The sequence below is a fragment of the Vicugna pacos genome, chromosome X (genome assembly GCF_048564905.1).
Source record: "Vicugna pacos chromosome X, VicPac4, whole genome shotgun sequence".
Taxonomy (NCBI): domain Eukaryota; kingdom Metazoa; phylum Chordata; class Mammalia; order Artiodactyla; family Camelidae; genus Vicugna; species Vicugna pacos.
Window position 1 is genome coordinate 86,359,779 of NC_133023.1, and position 20,524 is coordinate 86,380,302.

A 20,524-nucleotide genomic window follows, 5' to 3' on the forward strand; every position below is an offset into this window, starting at 1 on the left:
CTATAGTCAGTGACGTCTTAGAATGGTGACATATTCTAAATGTCTCTTTGCCATCTTGCCTCTTTAAAATAAAGTACATACATATATAAGTGATGTGAATTTTTGGCCTACAAAATAGTACAACATAAAACTTCAAAACGATCACTTGAAAATAAATTTTAACCTTAAACAGCCGTAAAAGGAAAGACTGAAAACCTAAAGAATTCCTTAAAATTGTACAATTGGTTGGTCACTCTTTCCTGCCCTCTGAGATGGCCTGCGCTCTGTCTATGGAGTGTGTATCTACTTTAACTTTAAACTTAGCACTCCCACACTTCTTGGTCTCTCTCCCTCTCACCTTTCTGAGATGGCCCACATTCTGCCTATGGAGTATGTATACCCTAAGCTATTTTCCCTTCTGAGCGAGATGGACCCCACTCTGCCTATGGAGTGTGTATCTCTCTAAATAAACTTGCTTTCACTTTACTATGCTTTGCTCTTGAATTCTTTCCTGCGTGAGGCGAGAACCTATTCTCCAACAACACTGGTACCTCACCACCAAGCAATCAGAAGAAAGTCACACACCCTGCAGCCCTCACTTCACATGTTGCCTATAAAACCATCGACGAGTTCAGGTCTTTTGAGCACTAGCTACCCATTCTCCTTGCTTGGCCCTCAAAATAAAGCTTTCTCTGCTCCAAAACAAAAGCAAAAAACAGTGTACAATTGGTTAATTTCTAAATAAAACTCGTTAAGATTAATTATTTAAAATTTTTTTTTAATGTCAAGGTGCTAACTTAATAACTTGCTTAAAAGTTGAAAATTCTCATTAGATATTCTTTTGCTTTACTAACATTAGCATAGTAGCATAACAAAGGGAAATTTTTTTTAACCTTAAAATGATAATTGGAGAGGGACTTGAGTAACATTTATTTTGTGGCTCCTTAGAAATACCAAAAAGTGAGTTACTGGAATAAAGATGATGGAGATTACATCTTTACTTATACTTTACTAATTTATGAGCTACTAAAGTTTAACCTTCTTTTAATTGTTTAGGTGTAAATATCTGTTAGAACAGAAGGGAGAAGAATATATAAACAATATTCATTTAACTCATTCAGTTGAGGAGTCTCTGGTAAGTCACATATTGTAGAATATATATTTTCAAATATTATATAATTCATTTTGCAATGATTTCTTGGTGTAAAATTCACAGTATAGTATTTTAAATTAATAATATATGGTGAGCTTTAAAGGGGAGATCTTGAAGAGTTCTTGTTGTTCTTAACCTGAAGCAAATTTGTGGAAAGGGTATCAGGATGAACTAAATTAAATATCATTGTAGGCAAAAATGGGCTTGAAGAACTAAAATACTTAACTCCCTCAGCCTTCTGAAATGAGACTTGTATAATGTGTTTTGTAGTCATAAATAGTTTTTAACTTTTCACAGACAATATTTAAAATCTCAAAAATGTGTCTAAATTGATAGTGTGGCCTGGGGTGCCCAAGGCATCAGTACTGTATGGGAAGAGCACTGGACTAGAATAGGAGACAGGAGTTGCCATTGTGGCCCTGCCATGAACTGTATTGCCTTGATCAAGTTGTTTAATCTCACTTAGCCTCAGCTTCTTGTCTGTAAAGTGAATGGATTGGGTTAGATGATCTTTTAACTTCCTTCTAGCTTCATCAGGCTATGCCTTTTGTAATATTCATGTTGAACTGGAATAAAGTCAATTTATAAGTTCATAATTAATGTAACTTCAAATTGAGGTAATTGCCGTCTAACAAAAAGAATTCTAACTTATAATTCACATTTCTATTTTAGATGAGAACTGCTGAAAAAACACCATCATTAACTAAAAGAATTGGTAAATATACTTATTAATGGTTGTTACTTATAAGGTGGAAAGATAAACTGATTCTTTCAAGGTATATTTATTTGACATGAGATTGCTATAAATTTAAGAATTAATGAAGTGCCTAGAACTGAACTAACTGTAAAAAACTGCAACAAATGTCATTACTTTGTTGGTTGATTGAATGTGATTTTTACTTTCAAAAAAAAGAATGAAGTGCCTATAAATATAAGTTGGATATTTTTATGTTAGGAACATTCATTCAGAAGTTGGACAGTTAGTTTCCAAGTTTGAAAGGAGCAGCTATAGGCTGTCCACTGTCATTTCTGTTAAAATCATGAAAGGAAGAGTTAAGTGTATTTTTGTCTCTGGGGTTCCTTTAGTTAGCCAGTCTTGAATCCCATGCTCTACTAATGTGCCATCACCATGATCAGCCATAACCTACCTGCTTCCTTATCTACCATACCTTTTTCCCTTCCCCAGCTTCTTCAGAGGGATACGGTGTGGTTTGTTTACCTCCTAATACCTTAGAGAGTTAGAGGTGGGTTTTTTTTGTTGTTGTTAATGTAGGTACTGGGGATTGAACCCAGGACCTTGTGCAAGCATGCACCCAATCATTGAGCAATACCTCTCACCCCTGAGAGGTAGAGGTTTTTATCACAAGTTATTTTCCCTCATCATAGACATCTTTAAAAACTAAAAAAGTGTGCAGAGAAAGATATGTTAAGCAGAGAATATATTATTATCCCACTTTTCAGATGAAGAAACAGAGGTTCAGTGACCTGCCCACAGTTACATTACAGAGCATTAGTGGAGCTAGGACTGTAAATAAGATCTTCTGAATCCTACATCACACTACAGATCTCATTCTCAACTTAGGCATCATGTTTCAAAAATAGTAAAGTTTAATTTAGAATATGTCTGCTGATTCCCCCATTCCCTGTACTCATAGCATCATCTGTTTCGTATCTTAAGGAATACAAGGCAAGAGAATGCTATATTCATAAATATGCTTGAGAAGGAGAGCCACTATGATGATTATTTGATAAAGGTTTTGTAATGTACATAAATGATACAGTTCAAGACATCACTTATTCCAGCCTATATTTTTGAAATTATCCAGAAACAAAGATTCTGTAACATTTCTTGATAATAGTCATTCTTACAATGCATACTATTCTTTTTATGACTAATGAGACTCTTTCTCTGATTTAGGATTAGTGCTCTTATATTGAGGTGCAATTTATTTAGCAAAAATGTCACCCTTATAAAGTATATACTTTAGTAGTATTTGGTATACTCACAAGGTTATGCAACCATCGCTACTGTTTAACTGCAGAATATTATCATAACCCCAAAAAAGAAATCCCGTACCCATTAGCAGTCACTCCCCATTGCAGCCCTCCCCACTCCCAAACAACCACTAATCTACTTCTATTCCTATGGATTTGCCTATTCTGGACATATCATATAAATAGAATCATAATATGTGGCCTCAAGGTTCATCTACTCTTGTATGTTCAACCTTTATTATATATGACTACTTCACTCTTTTTTGTGGTGGAAAAATATTCCTTTTTATGGATAATACCACATTTTGTTTATCCATTCATCAGTCAGTAGACATTTGGGTTATTTCCACTCTCTGACTATTATGAATGATGCTGATGCTGCTATGAACGTTTGTGTACAAGTTTTTGTGTGGGCATATGTTTTTAATTTTCTTGAGTATATATTTAGGGATGGAATTGCTGGGTCATGTGGTAACTCTATGTTTAACCTTTTGATAAGCTGCCAGACGGTTTTCTAAGGTGGCTGCACCATTTTACATTCCCACCAACAGTGTATGAGGATTCCAGTTTGTTTTTCCACATTCTTGTTGACATTTGTTGTCTGTCTTCTTATTACAGCCATCCTAGTGGTTGTGAAGTTGTATCTCATTGTGGTTTTGATTTGTATTTCCCTAATAGCTAATCATTTGGGGCATTTTTTCATGTGTTTATGGGCCAGTTGTGTATCTTCTTTGGAGAAATTTCTGTTCCTCTCCTTTGCCCATTTTTAAGTTGGGCTACTTGTCTTTTTACTATGGAGTTGTAATAATTTTTTATATATTTTAGTTCTTTATACATATAAGTCCCTTGTCAAGTGTATGATTTACAAATATTCTCCTATTCTCTAGGTTATCTTTTCACTTTCTTGTTGATGTCCTTTGAAGCATGTTAGTTTTTAATTTTGATAAAGTCCAACTTGTCTATTTTTTTGTTGCTTATGCTTTTGATATCATATCTAAGAAATCATTACCTAAGTCAAAGCCACCTGTTTTCTTCTATGAGTTTTATGGTTTTAGCTCTTACATTCAAGTCTTTGATCGATTTTGAGTTTATTTTCGTATATGATGTGAGGTAGGAGTTCATTTCATTCTTTCTCATGTGACTATCCTGTTGCCCCTGCTTTTGGTTTCTAGCAAGTTGAGCTTGAGATACCTGCAGAATATCCATGTAGGTGGATATTAAAACCTGGAACTCATAAATGAGGTTAAAATTGTGATAGTAGGAGGGGAGTGTCAAGAGAAATGGTAAAAAAGATCAGTGACGAAATGGAAGGGACCCACCAAAGTCTAATCAGGTGGGCAGAGGAGCCAGCAAAACAAACTATTAAAAAAAAAAAAAAAGAAACAATTAGAGTTAATAGAACCAGGAAAGAATGATGTCCAGCAGACATCTGAACATCTCCACCTAGAAATCTCAAAAGCAGCTCAAATTCAGTATCTCTAAAAACCGTTCAGACTGAATTCAGTCCTGTTCTTTTTCCCCCATATTGATTAATAGTACCACAATTCACAAAGTCACCTGGTGATTTGAGTCATTTTAAGCTCTTTGCATTCCTTAATCCCTCTACATTTAATTAATTACCAGATTTGATGATTTCCACCTTTTTCATATTATCTAAAATCCACTGGTTCTACCATAGTTCTTGCCCTTATTTCTCATCTAGACTATTGTAGTAGTCTCCCAACAAGTCTTTTATCTACATTATAACATCCTGAGAGAATTTTTCTTTATCAAACACAAATTTTGAATTACTTTCCTACTTAGAAAATATCATTAGTTGCTTACCATATAATGTTCTTTATAATCAAATCCCTGAATGTCTTTCTTTCCAGCCTTCTCTTTTAAAAACCGTCTAATGATGTATACATACAATAAAGTGCCTGAAGTGCACTGCTCTTAAGTATTCAACTCAGTGAATTTTAATGTATTTATGGTGTAACCATCACCCAGATCAAGATACAGAACATTTTTACCACCCCAGGAAGCTCCTTCAAGCCCCCTCCAAGTTATATTCTGAATTCTAATACCATGGATTAGATTTGAACATCTTAAAAATGTAATCATACAGTATGTACTCTTTTGTCTTTGGTTAATCATTATGATGATGTTTTGCTCATCATATCTACAAGCTTCATATGTTGTCTGTGGCAGTAGTTCATTCTTCTTTCTTGCTGTGTAGTATTTGAATATATCACAATTTACTAATCCATTCACCTGATGATGAACATTTGAGTTGTTTCCACTTTGGGGCTGTTATAAATAACGCTGTTATGAATATTCTTGTGTATGTGTTTGGTGGATGTTTGTACTCATTTTTAATACCCAAGAGTGGAATTGATGACTCAGGATAGATGTCTCCTCTTTTAGCATATCCTACACAATCTGTATTCCTACTTTGAGTACATTAAAGATAGGTTCTATCTGCTTCCTTTTTTAAAACAATTTTATTGTGGTATAATTTCTATATAGTAAACTATACATGTTTCAGATGCACAATTTGATGAATTTGGATAGATGTATTCTATTTGCTTTCTTGCCTTATGTAGTCCACCCTCCTCAGCTGCAGAAACTAAGTCTGAGAGATAGGAAACTGGTAGATTCAAGGTAACAGACTGAGACTTCCCTCTATTTCCCATGAAAATTTCCCAATTTTCAAAATAATTGCTGGTGACTCAGTAAAGACATTCACCCTTTAAGTAACTTATGTTAGTTGTTCATAAGCACAGCTGATTTGAAAAATGTTCAGATTTTTAAAGCACTTAACCCTTTTCTTATCTGTTTTACCTTATCTTTCACTGTTTCATCATAGTCTTTAAAGCACATATTCTCAATTCATAGTGATACAAAATACATGCTCATTGCATTTTCAATTATTATAAGATTTGGTGCCTAAATCAAAATCCTCTTCCCAAAGCATCTTTGGTTTGCTGGTTTGTTTTTGTTTTTTGACTTTCTGCTTAAATTTTTCTTTTTAACTATACTTTGTTGTTGAGTTGTGTTAATGAACATAAGTATTTAAACTGTGTTCTTTTTCCTCACCCATTTTCATTTCAGATGATACCATATTCCAAAATCCTATGGTACAAGAAGCTGTACGAATGGGATTCAATTTCAAGGACATTAAGAAAATAATGGAAGAAAAAATTCAGACATCTGGGAGCAACTATAAATCACTCGAGGTTCTGGTTGCAGATCTAGTGAGTGCTCAGAAAGACAACACACAAGATGAATCAAGTCAGACTTCACTACAGAAAGGTATGCATGCCTGTTTTTAAAAAGCAAGAAACACCTATTGACACTTCATTATGAATATTATCTTATATGACCTTGTGGCCCATTCATTTCCTTCCTCTCATAGGTTAAATGTTTTTTTAAAACTTCCTGTTATGAAAAATGTCAAACATACTCAAAAGTGAAGAGAACAGTATAATGAACCCTTATGTACCTATCAACCAGCATCAATAACTATCATCACTCTTCCAATCTTGTTTCATTTCTTCCCCCAACTTTTTTTTTGCTGTAGTATTTCAAAGTAAATGCTAGACACCTCATCTATCATTTACCTTTAAAGACTGAAACATCTAACAGATAAGAACTTTTTTTTAACATAACCTCAATACTGTGTGTTAATCTACTCAGATTGTTATAACAGAATACCATAGACTGGGTAGCTTGAACAGCAGAGATTTGTTTCTCACGGCTCTGGAGGCTGGGAAGTGCAAGGTCAACGTGCAGGCAGATTTGGTTCCTGGTCAGGATGCTCTTCCAGGTTTGCAAATGGCTTCCTTCCCTCTCTGTCCTCACATGGCCAAGAGAGAAAACAGTGCTCTTTTATAAGGACACTGATCCTATCGTGGGTCCCATCCTTACAACCTCATCTAAACCTAGTTACCTCCCAAAAGCCCTACCTCCAAGTACCATTGCATTGGGTGTTAGGGCTTCAACATATGAATTTTGAGGAGACATAGACATTTAGTCCACAACATACTATTATCACACTTAACAGAATTGACAATAATTCCATAATACCATCTGAAATTCAGTTGGTTTTAATTTTCCTCATTGTCTTAAAATGTTTTTACAGTTGATTTGTTTTAATCAGGATCCAAGTAGGATCTACTGATCCATTAATTTTAAAAGTGTGAGTTTATTTCTCTATTTTAGATAAAGAACAACAAAGGCAAACTTTGTCATTGTGTGTAGACTCTAAGTTTTGTAGTTGGAACTGTTTGGATTTAGAGTGTTCTGTAACTTTTTATATGATATAAATATATAAAAGGGTCATATTGCTAAATAGAGCCTTGAATGAATGACATCTTAATACTGTGAATCATATATAGAAAGTGTATTAAATAATATAAAAGTATATAAATTCCTTTTAGGGGAAAAAAGAGATAAAAAATTCTAATTCCTCCTTTAAGGATGACAGCTACTTTAGAACTTGCCAGCAACCCTGAAGGTTAAAGAAAAGATTTTAAAATGAATACATTTTTGGGTACTTTATTATAATCATTATTCTCTAAGCTTTTGACCACCTCTCCCCAAAGATGAGAATTCTAGTGCTAATGAACCTAAAAGTTTACTTATTTTTTTATATTAAAGACCCTTTTGATCTTTATGTTATTTCAGATGCTTTTGAAACATTATTCAGATAATTACATAAGTCATAAAACAGTATAACATTAATGATTTTTAAGATTACATTAGTTGATGTAAAAGTTTCAGCAGAAAACATACTACTCTTTTCCTAAGGATGCATTTATTTAAAACCTGTAAAAATTCTACTTGTCTTAGTGATGGTAAATAAACCATTTAATTCATCATCTTTCTACTGCAATGGAAATGCAAGTGATTGTGTCATTTCGCCCTGCATCTTAACTACAACTCAGGCTTAATTAAGTTTGACAGTAAGGTGTTAGATTTATACCTGAATGTGTTTGCAACTGAAGGATTTAGTGGATTGCAATAGGAAGTGAACAAGGGACAGAGTGCATTGGGGTTGTTTGCTCTCTGTCCAACAGGAATTGGTGGGGGAGTTCTTATTATCAGTGAGACTACAAGCCAGGGTGGTGTGGGAAAGAGGGCCTAAGCAGATGGCAGCTCTCAGGAGCATGGGTTGGAATTCATCAGTTGACCTCTCCTTGGTCTCACAAAATTGAAAAGCAGATAATTGATCCAGGCTATCTTCTCATGCAAGGGCTGCTGTTTATTTCTCTTCCCAAAAGCTGATGAGGAAAGACTGGCACTAGGAATCTCTTAATTTTGTACAAAATAGAGGGTGGGCCTAATTGAAATAAAGCAGATGAAAGTTGTTGGAAAAACTACAGTGTTACTGTTACTCACTCAGAGATCCTAGGTTCGATGCTAGCTTTTATCCTATTTGCTTGTGACAGAGAATGCCCTAGTCTTCTAAAGATAGTACCAAATCAGTATTTTTCTTTGTTTTTAAAAATGGCATAGTATGATATAAAGCCTTTTACTTCATTTATTTTAATCCTCATTGTGTATATTACAGTATATAATATAAAAATCAAATTACCCACATACATTTTAAAATAAATTTTATTTATTTTATTATTTTTTGATGGAGATACTGGGGATTGAACCCAGGACCTCATGCATGCTAAGTATGCATTCTGCCACTGAGCTATTACTGCCACCCATACACATTCCTTATCAGTCTGTCTTTCCATATGGATGTCCTGTAATAGGAACATGAATATCATCAGTTTATTCTAGAAGTGGTTTAAAATAATGTAAAAATACTAGCAAATAACATAAACAATTATGTAACTATTGCCTTTATTGCTATATGCCTGGAACCTCCTGAGCTAGATAGAAGAGGGCCTTGTAGGAAGTGGAAGGAGAAAGGTGCCTTAAGGAGGGATGTAGAATCCTATAGTTACTCTAAAGGTTAGAGCAAAGTCATTGCCAGAGGTAAACTATCAGTCTAGAAAAAATGCCCTGAGTATCACCATCTCAAGTAAGTGTCTGTATGCAAGGCTGAAATAAGGTAGGAAAAGTAGAGTTCATGATACCAGTGTTTGGTAGGCATGACAGTTCATTTCACTGTGGTCGGTAACATGGAATCACAAACAATCAGAACCAAAAGGCACCTTAAAGATCATATAATTTTCATTACTTCAGTGAGATAACTGAAGTGCAGATATGCTGTTCCCCAAGATAGGAGTAAAATGCAGGTTTCCTGACACTGGTCCAGTGTTTCTTTCTTTCTTTCTTTTTTAATAAATTTTTTTAAAATTGTGGTAAAACACATAACATAAATTTTACCATCTGAGCCATTTTTAAGTGTACAGTTCAGTAGTGTTAAGTACATTCATGTTATTGTACAGCCAGTCTCCAGAACTCTTTTCATCTACAAAACTGAAATCCTGTACCTACTCCTCAACAACTCCCCATGTACCCTGTCCACTGGCAACCACCATTCTGCTTTCCATCTCTGTACATTTGACTACTGTAGGTATCTGGTCCAGTGTCCTTTTTTAACTCATTGTGGCATCACATTAAATAGTAATGTATAAATTACTTGTTTTCCTCTTTCTGATTTTTCTTGGAATTACAAGCTACTTTTAAAAAACACTGGAAAGGGGTAATCCCTTCACTCCCAGGACTGACCCAGGGGGAGAGAAGCTACATGAGGGGCAGGAAACATGAAAGGGACCTGCTGTAAACTCAGGTAGAGGAACTGCGATGGGTGCTGGGACTTGTGAGTACTACAGGAGGCAGCTCGAGCATGCTGGGACTGGCTCCAGGCACACAGGCAAAGCACAAGAAAATTAGACATGAAGCCACAAATTTACTTGGGTTCCTTCTTCTCATTCACCTTTTTCTGCTTCTGCTGTATAATCTCCAAGTCCCTCTGCTTGTGGATGGCAGCAGAAAGCCTGTCACCTCCGTGCTTTCCCTTAACCGAGTCATGGCTATGGCACGTGTGTACGCCTTATTCTGGCTTTTTTGGTCAGATGCTTTCATATAATATAGATGAGTTTATAATGCCATCCCTTTACTGCTGTTGTTTCCTATACCCCAATTGCCTTTTTCCTGTTAGTATACCTAGTCTCATTCCCACTCCACCCCCAGTTTCCTAAATCCATTTCTTGAACTCACCCTTTAAGGCTCAGCTCAGAGGTCACTTCGAAGTATTCCCCAGTACCCATAGCAGAGTTCACAGCTCACTCTTCTACTCTCTCTGCTGCTAAAGCATTTGTAACATTGATTTGGCACTATCTTCTTTTCTATCCTGCCCATTAGACAAGCTTCTTGAGGGCAGGTGCTGTCTTTTTACCTCTCTGTTCCCTGTTTGAGTTTATAGTTTTGATTATGCCCAGAAGTTTGCCTTTTAAGAAAAAAGAGATTAAGCAATCCTCTCCTCCACCACTAGCCAGGAAAACCTTTCTGAAGCACAAATCTGATCATATCTCTTTCCAGGCTAAAACCCTTCCCTGGCTCCCAGGACCCTCAGTGTCAACTCCAATCTCCTTTACATGGGTTGCCAAATCTTTCCTGATCAGCCTCCTGCTAACCTTCTATACCCTCATCTCATGCTTTTTCCCTCTCAGGTTCTTTCCCACGCCTTACCTGTGCACTTGCAGGCCCAGTTCTGTCTCTCCCCTTGGAGCCTGCTTATGCCATTTCCTCTTACCAGAACCCTCTTCTTCCACTGCTTCTTCCCCTCAAGGCTTTCTCCCTGTCCTAGTTTACTGCTGCTCATTCTTTAGGACCCAGTTTAGGTATATGTTTTCTAGGAGGCCTTCCCTTTATGTGTGTGTGCACACACACACACCCCCTTCCTATGTCCTTCATAACACATTGTAATTACCTTTATCATCATACTGTATTATAATTTATCATCTACTTGTGTCCCTTACTTGTCTAGGAATGACTGGGAGCCCAGGGTCTGTGTATTTGTTAATTGTTCTATCTCTAGTACATAGAACCTAGCTAAGTATTCAGTAAGTTATTTTTTGAATAAAATTAAACCACTATTTCCCAAATTGTTTTCAGAATAGTGTTCTCTGGGATGTTAAAAGAGGTGCTGTCGAAAAGGAGCTCTGTAGTTAAACAGGGAAATGCATTATGAACTTCTCAGAGAGGACATAACACTGTGTTATACTGCCCTGAGCTTGATAGCCATGGTTCCCAAATGACAGTGGGCTCAGCCCCAGGAATTTTAGATTCAGTGTTTCAGGCCTAGGAGTCTATTGTTTTTTAAAAAATGCCCCAAGTGATTCTCATGTGAGGCTGACTTTGGAAACTACAGGTATACAGTGATTACAAAGATTGTTAAAATACGTAATACGTTTGGAATAGTGCCCAGCATATGGTAGTAAGTGCTTTATTCCTGTTAACTGCTGCTATTGTTGATATTGTTGTCATTATAATTTTATTTGACCATGAAACGCATTTTTGTGGCGTATTTGTTAACATTTCACAAAACTTAGTTTGAGGAAGGCTGAATTAAGCAGGTGCTTCAGTGCCACCTGTATATTGATGACACCGAAATCTCTGTCTTTAGCACTGTCTTCTCCTGACCTCAAGACTTGACTCTTCAACGGCCTACTGAACATTTTTATATGGATTCCCTGCAAACACCTCAAAAATATCTTGAAAATCTCAAACCTGTACTTCTTTTAATATTTCTTATTGGCATCATTATCCCCTTGTCACCGATGGTAGAAATCTTGAAATCGACTTGATTTCCTCTTTCTTCCTCATCCCTCACGTGCGGTCAGTCACTCAAATCCATTCCTCCGTGTCTGGGATAAGCCATGCCTTTTCCATATGGTGCTCCTTTTACCTAACCCTTGCTTCTCTGCTTAGCAAATTGTTGGCCATGTTTAAATGTCACTCTTGCATTTCCCCCCTCCCCCCCACCCAGTAGCCACCAACCTGTGGAGCCTTCCCCAACTAGTCTGAACAGAAGAACTTGTTCTCTCATCTTGTCCAAGGGCACTTAGTACGTAACTTCATTATAGCGCTCATCACTTTGTACTGTGTGCTTACTTCCGTAGCCTCAGCTCATGTCCTCTCCCACTGGCATGCGAGCTGCCTAAGGGCAGATGCCATGTGTGAGTCATCCTATCTCCCAACACTTGATTAGTGTCTGGCACATAGTAGGGGTTCACATTGTTTAATGAATTTAAACAACTAAAAAAGTCTAAAATTACCACTTTTTTTTTCTCTTTGTACAGAAATTAGTGCTGAAGAGCAGCTAAGGCTCCTGCAAGAGGAGAAGCTTTGCAAAATCTGTATGGATAGAAATATTGCTGTAGTTTTTATTCCTTGTGGACATCTGGTCACTTGTAAACAATGTGCTGAAGCAGTTGACAAATGTCCCATGTGCTACACAGTCATTACTTTCAAGCAAAAAATTTTTATGTCTTAATCTAACTACAGTAGGCGTGTTATGTTCTTATTACCCTGATTGAATGTGTGATGTGAACCAACTTTAAGAAATCAGCCTTGAATTCCATTAGCATTTGCTACCAAGTAGAAAAAAATGTAAACTGCAGTGTTATAGTTGGCAATTTAAAATTTGAATTTCTGGATTTTTCATGATTTTAGCTGTATTGTCCTATTTTTTCCACTGTTAGTTAATTGAAACCCTAGACTAAGAAGCAACATATTGTAACTGATCACAATGTGTATTTGTAGTACACTGACTTAGTTTTCTAAATGTAAGTGAATTAATCAACCGATTTTTTCATTCTTTTCAGATAGGCTTAACAAATGGAGCATTCTGTGTAAACGTGGGGATTAGAGTTAATCTCCCCAATCACATAATTTGTTTTGTGTGAAAAAGGAATGAACTGTTCCACACTGCTGGAAAGATAGAGATTATTTTTAGATGTTTGTCTTTGTGTATTAGGATTCTGTCCATTTCTTTTAGAGTTATGCACATGTACTTGGGTGGATGATTTTAAAAAATGATTTTGCCATTATTAAAAGGGTATTTAATGATAAAATACGATCTAGCCTACATGTACTGACAAGGAAAGATATCAAAGGTATATTAAGTGTAAAATCCAAGTGGCAAAACACTATGTATAGAATGAGCCAAATGAAGGTGTGTGTGTATATGTGTTTTATATATGTATAGAACAAAAGATTTGGAAGGATAGGCACCAAACTGTTAAATGTGGTTTCTTTTGAGGGGGTGGGGGGATGGGTCCCACTGGGGCTTTACAGGGGCCTTTTAGTTTCTACTTTTTTCATTTTGTTCTGTTTGAGTTTTTTATAAGTATGTATTACTTTTGTAATCAGAATTTTTAGAAAGTATGTTACTGATTTAAAGGCTTAGGCATGTTCAAACGCCTGCAAAACTACTTATTGCTCAGCTTTAGTTTTTCTAATCCAAGAAGGCAGGGCAGTTAACCTTTTTGGTGCCAATGTGAAATTTAAATGTTTATATGTTTTTCCTGCTTTGTGGATGAAAAATATCTCTGAGTGGTAGTTTTCTGACAGGTAGACCATGTCTTCTCTTGTTTCAAAATAAATATTCCTGATTTTGTAAAATGAAATATAAAATATGTCTCAGATCTTCCAATTAATTAGTAAGGATTCATCCTTAATCCTTGCTAGTTTAAGCCTGCCTAAGTCACTTTACTAAAAGATCTTTGTTAACCCAGTATTTTAAACATCTGTCAGCTTATGTAGGTAAAAGTAGAAGCATGTTTGTACACTGCTCGTAGTTATAGTGACAGCTTTCCACGTTGAGATTCTCGTATCATCTTGTATCTTAAAGTTTCATGTAAGTTTTTGCTGTTAAGATGATTAAGATGTATATAGGACAAAATGTCAAGTCTTTACCTAAATTGTTTTGTTTTCTTGTCTAGTAATAGTAATAGATACTTTTGAAATAAATGTTCTCTCAAGATCCTTAAAAACCTCTTGGAAATTATAAAATACTAACAAGAAAAGAACAGTTGTTTGAATATTAAAGAGAAAAAACTTGAATAAGAATCATATAGATAAAAAATGAAAGTTTAAAAATGCTTCGTAGAACACCCAGGCAAATATTCTCACAATGACCTATTGTAGAGGTGAGCGAGGCATTTTGTTGAGAGTGAAACTTAAAAATTATATTTTTGTTGTGTTTTCCAAGAGAAAGAGTATTGTTATGTTCTCTTAACCTCTGTTGGTTACTACTTTGATATTCATTTAAAGCATTGCAAACTTAAATGAGAAAATTTTCAAATAATGACTGCCCTGTTTTTATTTTATTATATAAATCCTCAGTTCTTTACCTTTGCACTTTCTTCCACTTAGGTTTAGTTATATATTCATTAAGGTAAATTTTACATGTATAGTCTAAGCTTTAAGTTTAACCTTAAATTACAAGGGGAGAAAAGTGTTAAAGTTTTTAAACTGTTTTCCAGGACACGTCAGCTCCAAGTCAGGTAGTTAGTTCAATTGAGTTTTTGGCCGAGGACTGAATTGTTTTAACAAAAGGCTTTGCCCATTCTAGGAGCTTCAGTTCATTACAACTCTTTTAAAGCTTTGTATGTTTAGAGTTAAGCAAGATCTTTTTTCTCCCCATGAGTTGTGAAATTTAATGCATGAAGCTGATGTGGCTAACAAGTTTATTTTAAGAATTGTTTAGAAGTGCTGTTGCTTCAGGTTCTTAAATCACTCAGCACTCCAACTTCTAATCAGATTTTTAAAAACTTACCAATGTTTGTCTGTGTTCACACTCGAAAAAGCACTGGATCCTTCCCATCTAATTGTGCAAAGAATAATCACTTGGAAGGTCGAAAATACAGCCAGATCCAAATCTCCCTGCCCTTCCCAAAATAGTTTTCAGTATCTACATGTAGACATTCCTTTTCTGTATAAAGTTCCCTCTCAGATTTCAAAGGTACCACCTATTTTACTACATTTTAGTCATGTGAAGAGTCAAGTTGTTCTATAATAATTTCTTTATTTGTAGTAATCTAGTATGCTGATCAAAAGTCTTAATTTTTGAGAAATGGGTTTAGTGTTTATAAACTGTAGTTTATTAATTCATGGCTTTGTATTGCCTTTCCTGCTAGATTTTTGTTTTTGTTTTTCCCCCTTTGGTTAGGAGCTAAGATCAGGTAGAAGGGGTGTAGCAAATGTATATAATGTGATTTGGCCCTGTGTATTACGATCTTTTGTTGTTTTTATTGTTATGTTATTTAAATGTTGGTAGTTTTTCTCTTGTTTTCATTTTAGTGGTTAAAATTGATATTTTGAACTCTCTGAATGGAGACTACCACCACAGCGTTAGTTGCACGTATTGTACCCTTTAGACCCAGGTCATTGTTTCATTTCCTGATTACATAGATGTTGAATATGGGGGAAAAGGGTGGAGGGGTGGGAGAAATGGGATAGATTGTATATCATTTCCATTGGAGAAATAAGAAAATGGGAGGGAGTATCTGATAGATAGTTATTTTTAGCCAAAACTGCTTTTAAAAAAAGAAAAAAGATATAGCCATTTCATCTGTGAAATAAGAATAGTACCTGTCTTACAAAGTTATAAGAGTTCAAGGAGTCCATATATGTAAGATACCTGCTATAAATGTTAATTCCCTTCCTAATACTCCATGGGTTTGCCTTGACTCTGGAAATTTGGGCTAAAACTTAGATAATAACTCTTTCAGTAACTCTTACTCATGTTTTATGGAGTTTCTCATAACTTAAGATGCAAATTACACTAAACAAGTAGGTCAAGTCCTTAAAAATATTTAAATTCCTTTTTTAAAAACTTGAAAAAATTATTCTTACCAAGTTTGGTTGAGCTTTCCTAATAAAAACAGTTGGCTTATTCCCACCTTCACAATCAGTTTCCATTTGACTCTTACACACTTAGCACAATGTGAATTTCATTTGCAGCATAATAGAATCATAGAGTGTCAGAGCTAGAAGTGACCTTAGAGAGTATCTAATTCATCCCGCGTGTTTTACAGATGAGGCAACTGAGGCTCAAAGATGAAACGATTTGTTCAAAGCTGTATAGCTAATTAGTGGTAGCCCAGACTGGGAAATAGTTTGAAGGTGAGAAACTTCAAGGTTCCTCTCCTGGGAGGCCTCAAATGTTTATTTTTTCAACTATGCTTTCTTCTGTACCATAATCTTCACTACATGTTAAATGACACTTTATAACTAATACAATAGGACAATCTTAAATACATATAGGTTCAAATTGTACAATACTACATTAATGTTTGGGTGGTAAGATTCTATTTTGAAGTCTAAAGTTTGCAGATACGTGTATAGTTTTATGCATTTACTACATTCTTACTGTGTATCATTAATGGAACATTTAAAATTACTATATAAGTATATTTTGTCATTCTGTGTATACTTAGTACCAAATTTGCATTTTTGATTTGATGTAACAAAGAGTTTAATCTTTTAGATTTTGCATTTTTTTCATTACTGTTATACTTTATCTAACCTGACAGAATGACTGATTCTTGTCGTTGTATTAGTGTTGTGAATAATCACGTGAACTGTTTGAGATAGAGTACTATATTTGTGAATATAATTTTATGACTTTTTTCATTTAGTGGAAACCTTTCCATCAGTATGGAAAACTAAGAAAATAGCTTTCTACTGTATAATCTGGCAGTCATCATAGATTAAAGCTTATTTTTCTGTGAATAAAGCTTATTCAATAAAATACTATTCTTTAAAATGATATTACTTTGTATTTGTTTCACTTTCTCAGAAAAAAATATAATAGACCTCTTAAAAATACTGAAATGTAACCTCCTAAATATATTCTATGCCACTGGGCCAGGCATTAAGGTACACATCAAGTCATGTCATGTTTAAAAAAAAAAGACACCCATTTTCACATGAATTTATAGAATTCTATACTTGCATGAAAAGTTAGTTTTTAACATATTTAAAAATATGAACCCGCCTCCCCCACAAAGATTGGCCTGGTTGACTCAAGAGGCAGTAAAGTCAGCATAACAAGGCTTGAACAGCCAGAGATTTAAAAAGCCACTGCCCCTTTGAGGCAGACAGGAGAGAAGGATTTTTGTGAGTCTGTAGAGGCAGTTTCCCAGAGAGTTTCAGAAGCTGCAAGCAAATCTGGTGGGATAAAAAGTGAGGGAGTAAAGGATCATTAAAGGGAGAGAGAAATGTAGAAGTCGGCATTTCAAGTGGCTATTTCCCCTACCCCTTCCTGCCCACAGCGGAGGTTCCTAAACTGAGAGTTCTGTTTCAGGCCCAGTCTGTATAGTGATTGATTGTTGAATCCTTGACTATTGTCAGTGTTATCTGAGATATACCATAAGACTTTGTCTTAAATGCAATCCACATTTCTTACATGTCAACTACACTTTCAATGAATATTGATGAAGATACGAATTTTCAAAGCTTTCTCTTACAGAAATTTTCAAACTTACATAAAAGTAGAAAGGAAATAGAATGAGCCCCATGGTACTCATCATTCAGCTTCAACAAATAACATATTGCCAATCCTGTTTGATCTAGGACACCCCCTCTTTTTCTTTATTTGCTGATATATTCTAGAGCAAATCCTAGACGTTATTTCTCCTGTAAAATTGCCTTGTTATGTACCTATACTAGATTAGAACATTTTTTATAAAAATTATGAATTTTTAACTCACCAGTATCACTGCTAAAATTTAATGGACATCTGAACAAGACTTAAAATCAATTTTATTCCCTCTTCCTCCCTATTTGAAGATTAAGGTAAATAAATCCCCTCAAAACTGACATTATCATTTAAAAATATTTTTAAACAATGTTCTCACTGTTTCACTTGTAGTTTGCTTATAGATTGTAGAATAAATATACTTAGTAGGCTAATTTGCAACAACATGGATGGATCTAGAGAGTGTTATGCTTAGTGAAATAAGTCAGAGAGATAGATAAATACTATATGATATCATATGTGGAATCTAAAAAATTAACAAATGTATACAACAAAACAGAAACAGACTCACAGGTATAGAGAACAAACTAGTGGTTACCAGTGGAGGGGGGTGGCAATATAGGGGTAAGGGATTGATAAATGCAAACTACTATGTATAAAATGGATAAGCAACAAGGATATATTGTACAACACAAATATAGCCATTATTTTGTAGTCACTAATTGGAGTATAAGCTATACAAACATTGAATTACATTGTTGTACACCTGAAACTAATATAATACTGTAAGTCAACTATACTTCAGTTTTAAAAAATTAAAAATTAAATAAGAGTTGGTATGCTAACTGCATGGTGTATGGATACCTAGTGGTTCTCAAAGTGTGATCTGGGGATCAGTAACATCTGCATTACGTGGAAATTTGTTAGAAATGCAAATTATTGGGTCTCAACTCAAACCTACTGAATCAGAAACCCTGGGATGTAACCCAGCAATCTGTTTTAACAACCCCTCTAGGTGGTTCTGATGCAGGCTAAAGTTTGAAAAACCACTGGAATATCGTATGGGGTCTGAATCCAGAAATAACTAAATGGCCGAAACCTGTAAATCAAATTGATGTCACTCTGCAGATGGCTGTCGTCCTCACCTTTCTTCTGATAACTCATTGCCGATCCAGTCTTGTATTTTCTCTTGCTACCAAAATGTTAAGACATAAAATGCAACATCCTGAAAGTCCCTTCTGATTCCATTTTTCAACAGAGTTTTCTTCCAGACAGTACTCTGAATTTTGTAATGAAAATCAATCTTCAGCCCTTACACTGCTAAATAGCCCCATGTTGCTCTGCTATTAAACTATCCTCCAATCAAGCAGCAGAAGAGTTAAGTATTTGAAGACTCATTTGTAAGCGCTAGTGTGACAGCAATCAGTTGAAATTGTACAGAACAGATCTGCACTTCTAGAAAGAGCCAAAGCTTCAGTAAAATGTGAGCAGTTAATCTACAAATGATAGAATTTGAGTTGGAAGGGCTCAGCCTCTAATTCATAATAACTAGCAGTTCTGAATTCTGAAATTTTTAAAGCTGTGGCACAAAAGAACCAAAGAAAATTCTTACAGTGATCTTATGTCTCTAAAGGCCTGGAGAGTGCATAAATCCACACTAAGGTCAATATTGGTCTCTAACTGTAACCAAAATAAAAATCTTAAGGTAGGTAAGGCTAGATGAAAGTCTGATTTAGTTTTCTTTCTTTCCCTGCAAACCACTAGCTTGCTTATAAAAAACACTTCTAAAACCTAGCCATTTGGCTTTGTATAGATTTGGTCTGTTTAGAGGGTTCCCCCCCAATCTTATTTGGTTTAATTTGGTATTTCCAAGACCCTATAAGCACCATAACTAATGACTACAGCATAAGAAATCTTTTGCATGGGCCTATACTTGCTAACTTTAGGCTTATGAATAAATTATTGGAAGGATACTGGTTCAAAACAAATAAGGAATAAGAACCTAAGAGAAACCAAACTTTATTCCTCCCTTTTATTTTCCCAGAAGAATTTAAATTTTCAAAAAAGACTATGGTATAATTAATTGAGGTAATAGTATTTAAACAATGATCTTGCTTCAAAATCTAATTCTTGTTTCAAAGACTTTTATGTTCCCAAACTGTTTTTTACATACAAAATTGTAAATGTCCATTTGTTAACAAAACTTTTGAGAGTTCTTTCTTTTAAGTCTGTGCATTGTGTTTCTTTAACTTTATTCTGTTACTGGGTACTAGGGATTTCTTTTTAATTCCATTAGCTTAAATAAGGGGCTTTGCATTTTTGGCTAAAACATCAAAAATGTATTTTCTCATTAAATACTGGAATTTTGTTTGGCAGTGACTAGGCTCCCCTTCTGCCAGATTGCTGAAAATTGGATTCAGGAAAAGAGAACACATGAGTATGTTCATGAAAACTTACTGGTGTTTCAGAGGAACTTAAATGAATAACAAAGACCCCAAATCTCCTCTGTAAAATTAAACTGAAGTGGAGAAAAACTTGCTAAAAATCACTTTATTTTTTATTAAATAAACATTGTGCATGGATTTCCTAGCAGAAATTTAACAAAGTCCTGTGTTAATCATTAAGAGAATGACCTAACTGACCTGGAAAAACCTGGTTCTCTTTCAACTAGACTTTTGTTTGTTTGTTTGTTTGTTATTTGATTACTAAAAAGAATATACTCTACTGTGCTTAAACCTTTCTTGGTTTTCTACTGTAAATATTTCAGATATATTATATTCTTATGTGAGCTATAAGAATTAACTAAAAAGACCTATCCTATGTATGAGTTATAAATCAGTATTTGGTCGCTTATATGTAATGAAATGTAACAAAATATTAACACATGGGGATAAGAATCCCTACTCCACCTACCTTAGAGGATTTTTGCAAGGCTCATATAAGTAAATGCACAAAAAAGA

The 20,524-nt window shown here is 35.0% G+C and overlaps 1 protein-coding gene across 4 annotated transcripts in view; it reads left to right on the forward strand.

Annotated features, from left to right (window-relative positions):
* Window positions 1–20,524, forward strand: part of XIAP (X-linked inhibitor of apoptosis) — a 53,181-nt gene that overhangs the window by 19,643 nt on the left and 13,014 nt on the right. For 3 of the 4 annotated variants that reach the window (XM_006203980.4, XM_031671362.2, XM_015238906.3), the window contains exons 4-7: window positions 1,036–1,114; window positions 1,805–1,847; window positions 6,221–6,421; window positions 12,379–16,853. In XM_006203980.4, coding sequence (XP_006204042.1) covers window positions 1,036–1,114; window positions 1,805–1,847; window positions 6,221–6,421; window positions 12,379–12,572 — 517 coding nt within the window. In that variant the 3' untranslated portion in view covers window positions 12,573–16,853. Of the gene's footprint in view, window positions 1–1,035; window positions 1,115–1,804; window positions 1,848–6,220; window positions 6,422–12,378; window positions 16,854–20,524 lie in introns of those variants that run through there. The other variant, XM_072955856.1, reaches the window with a different exon arrangement.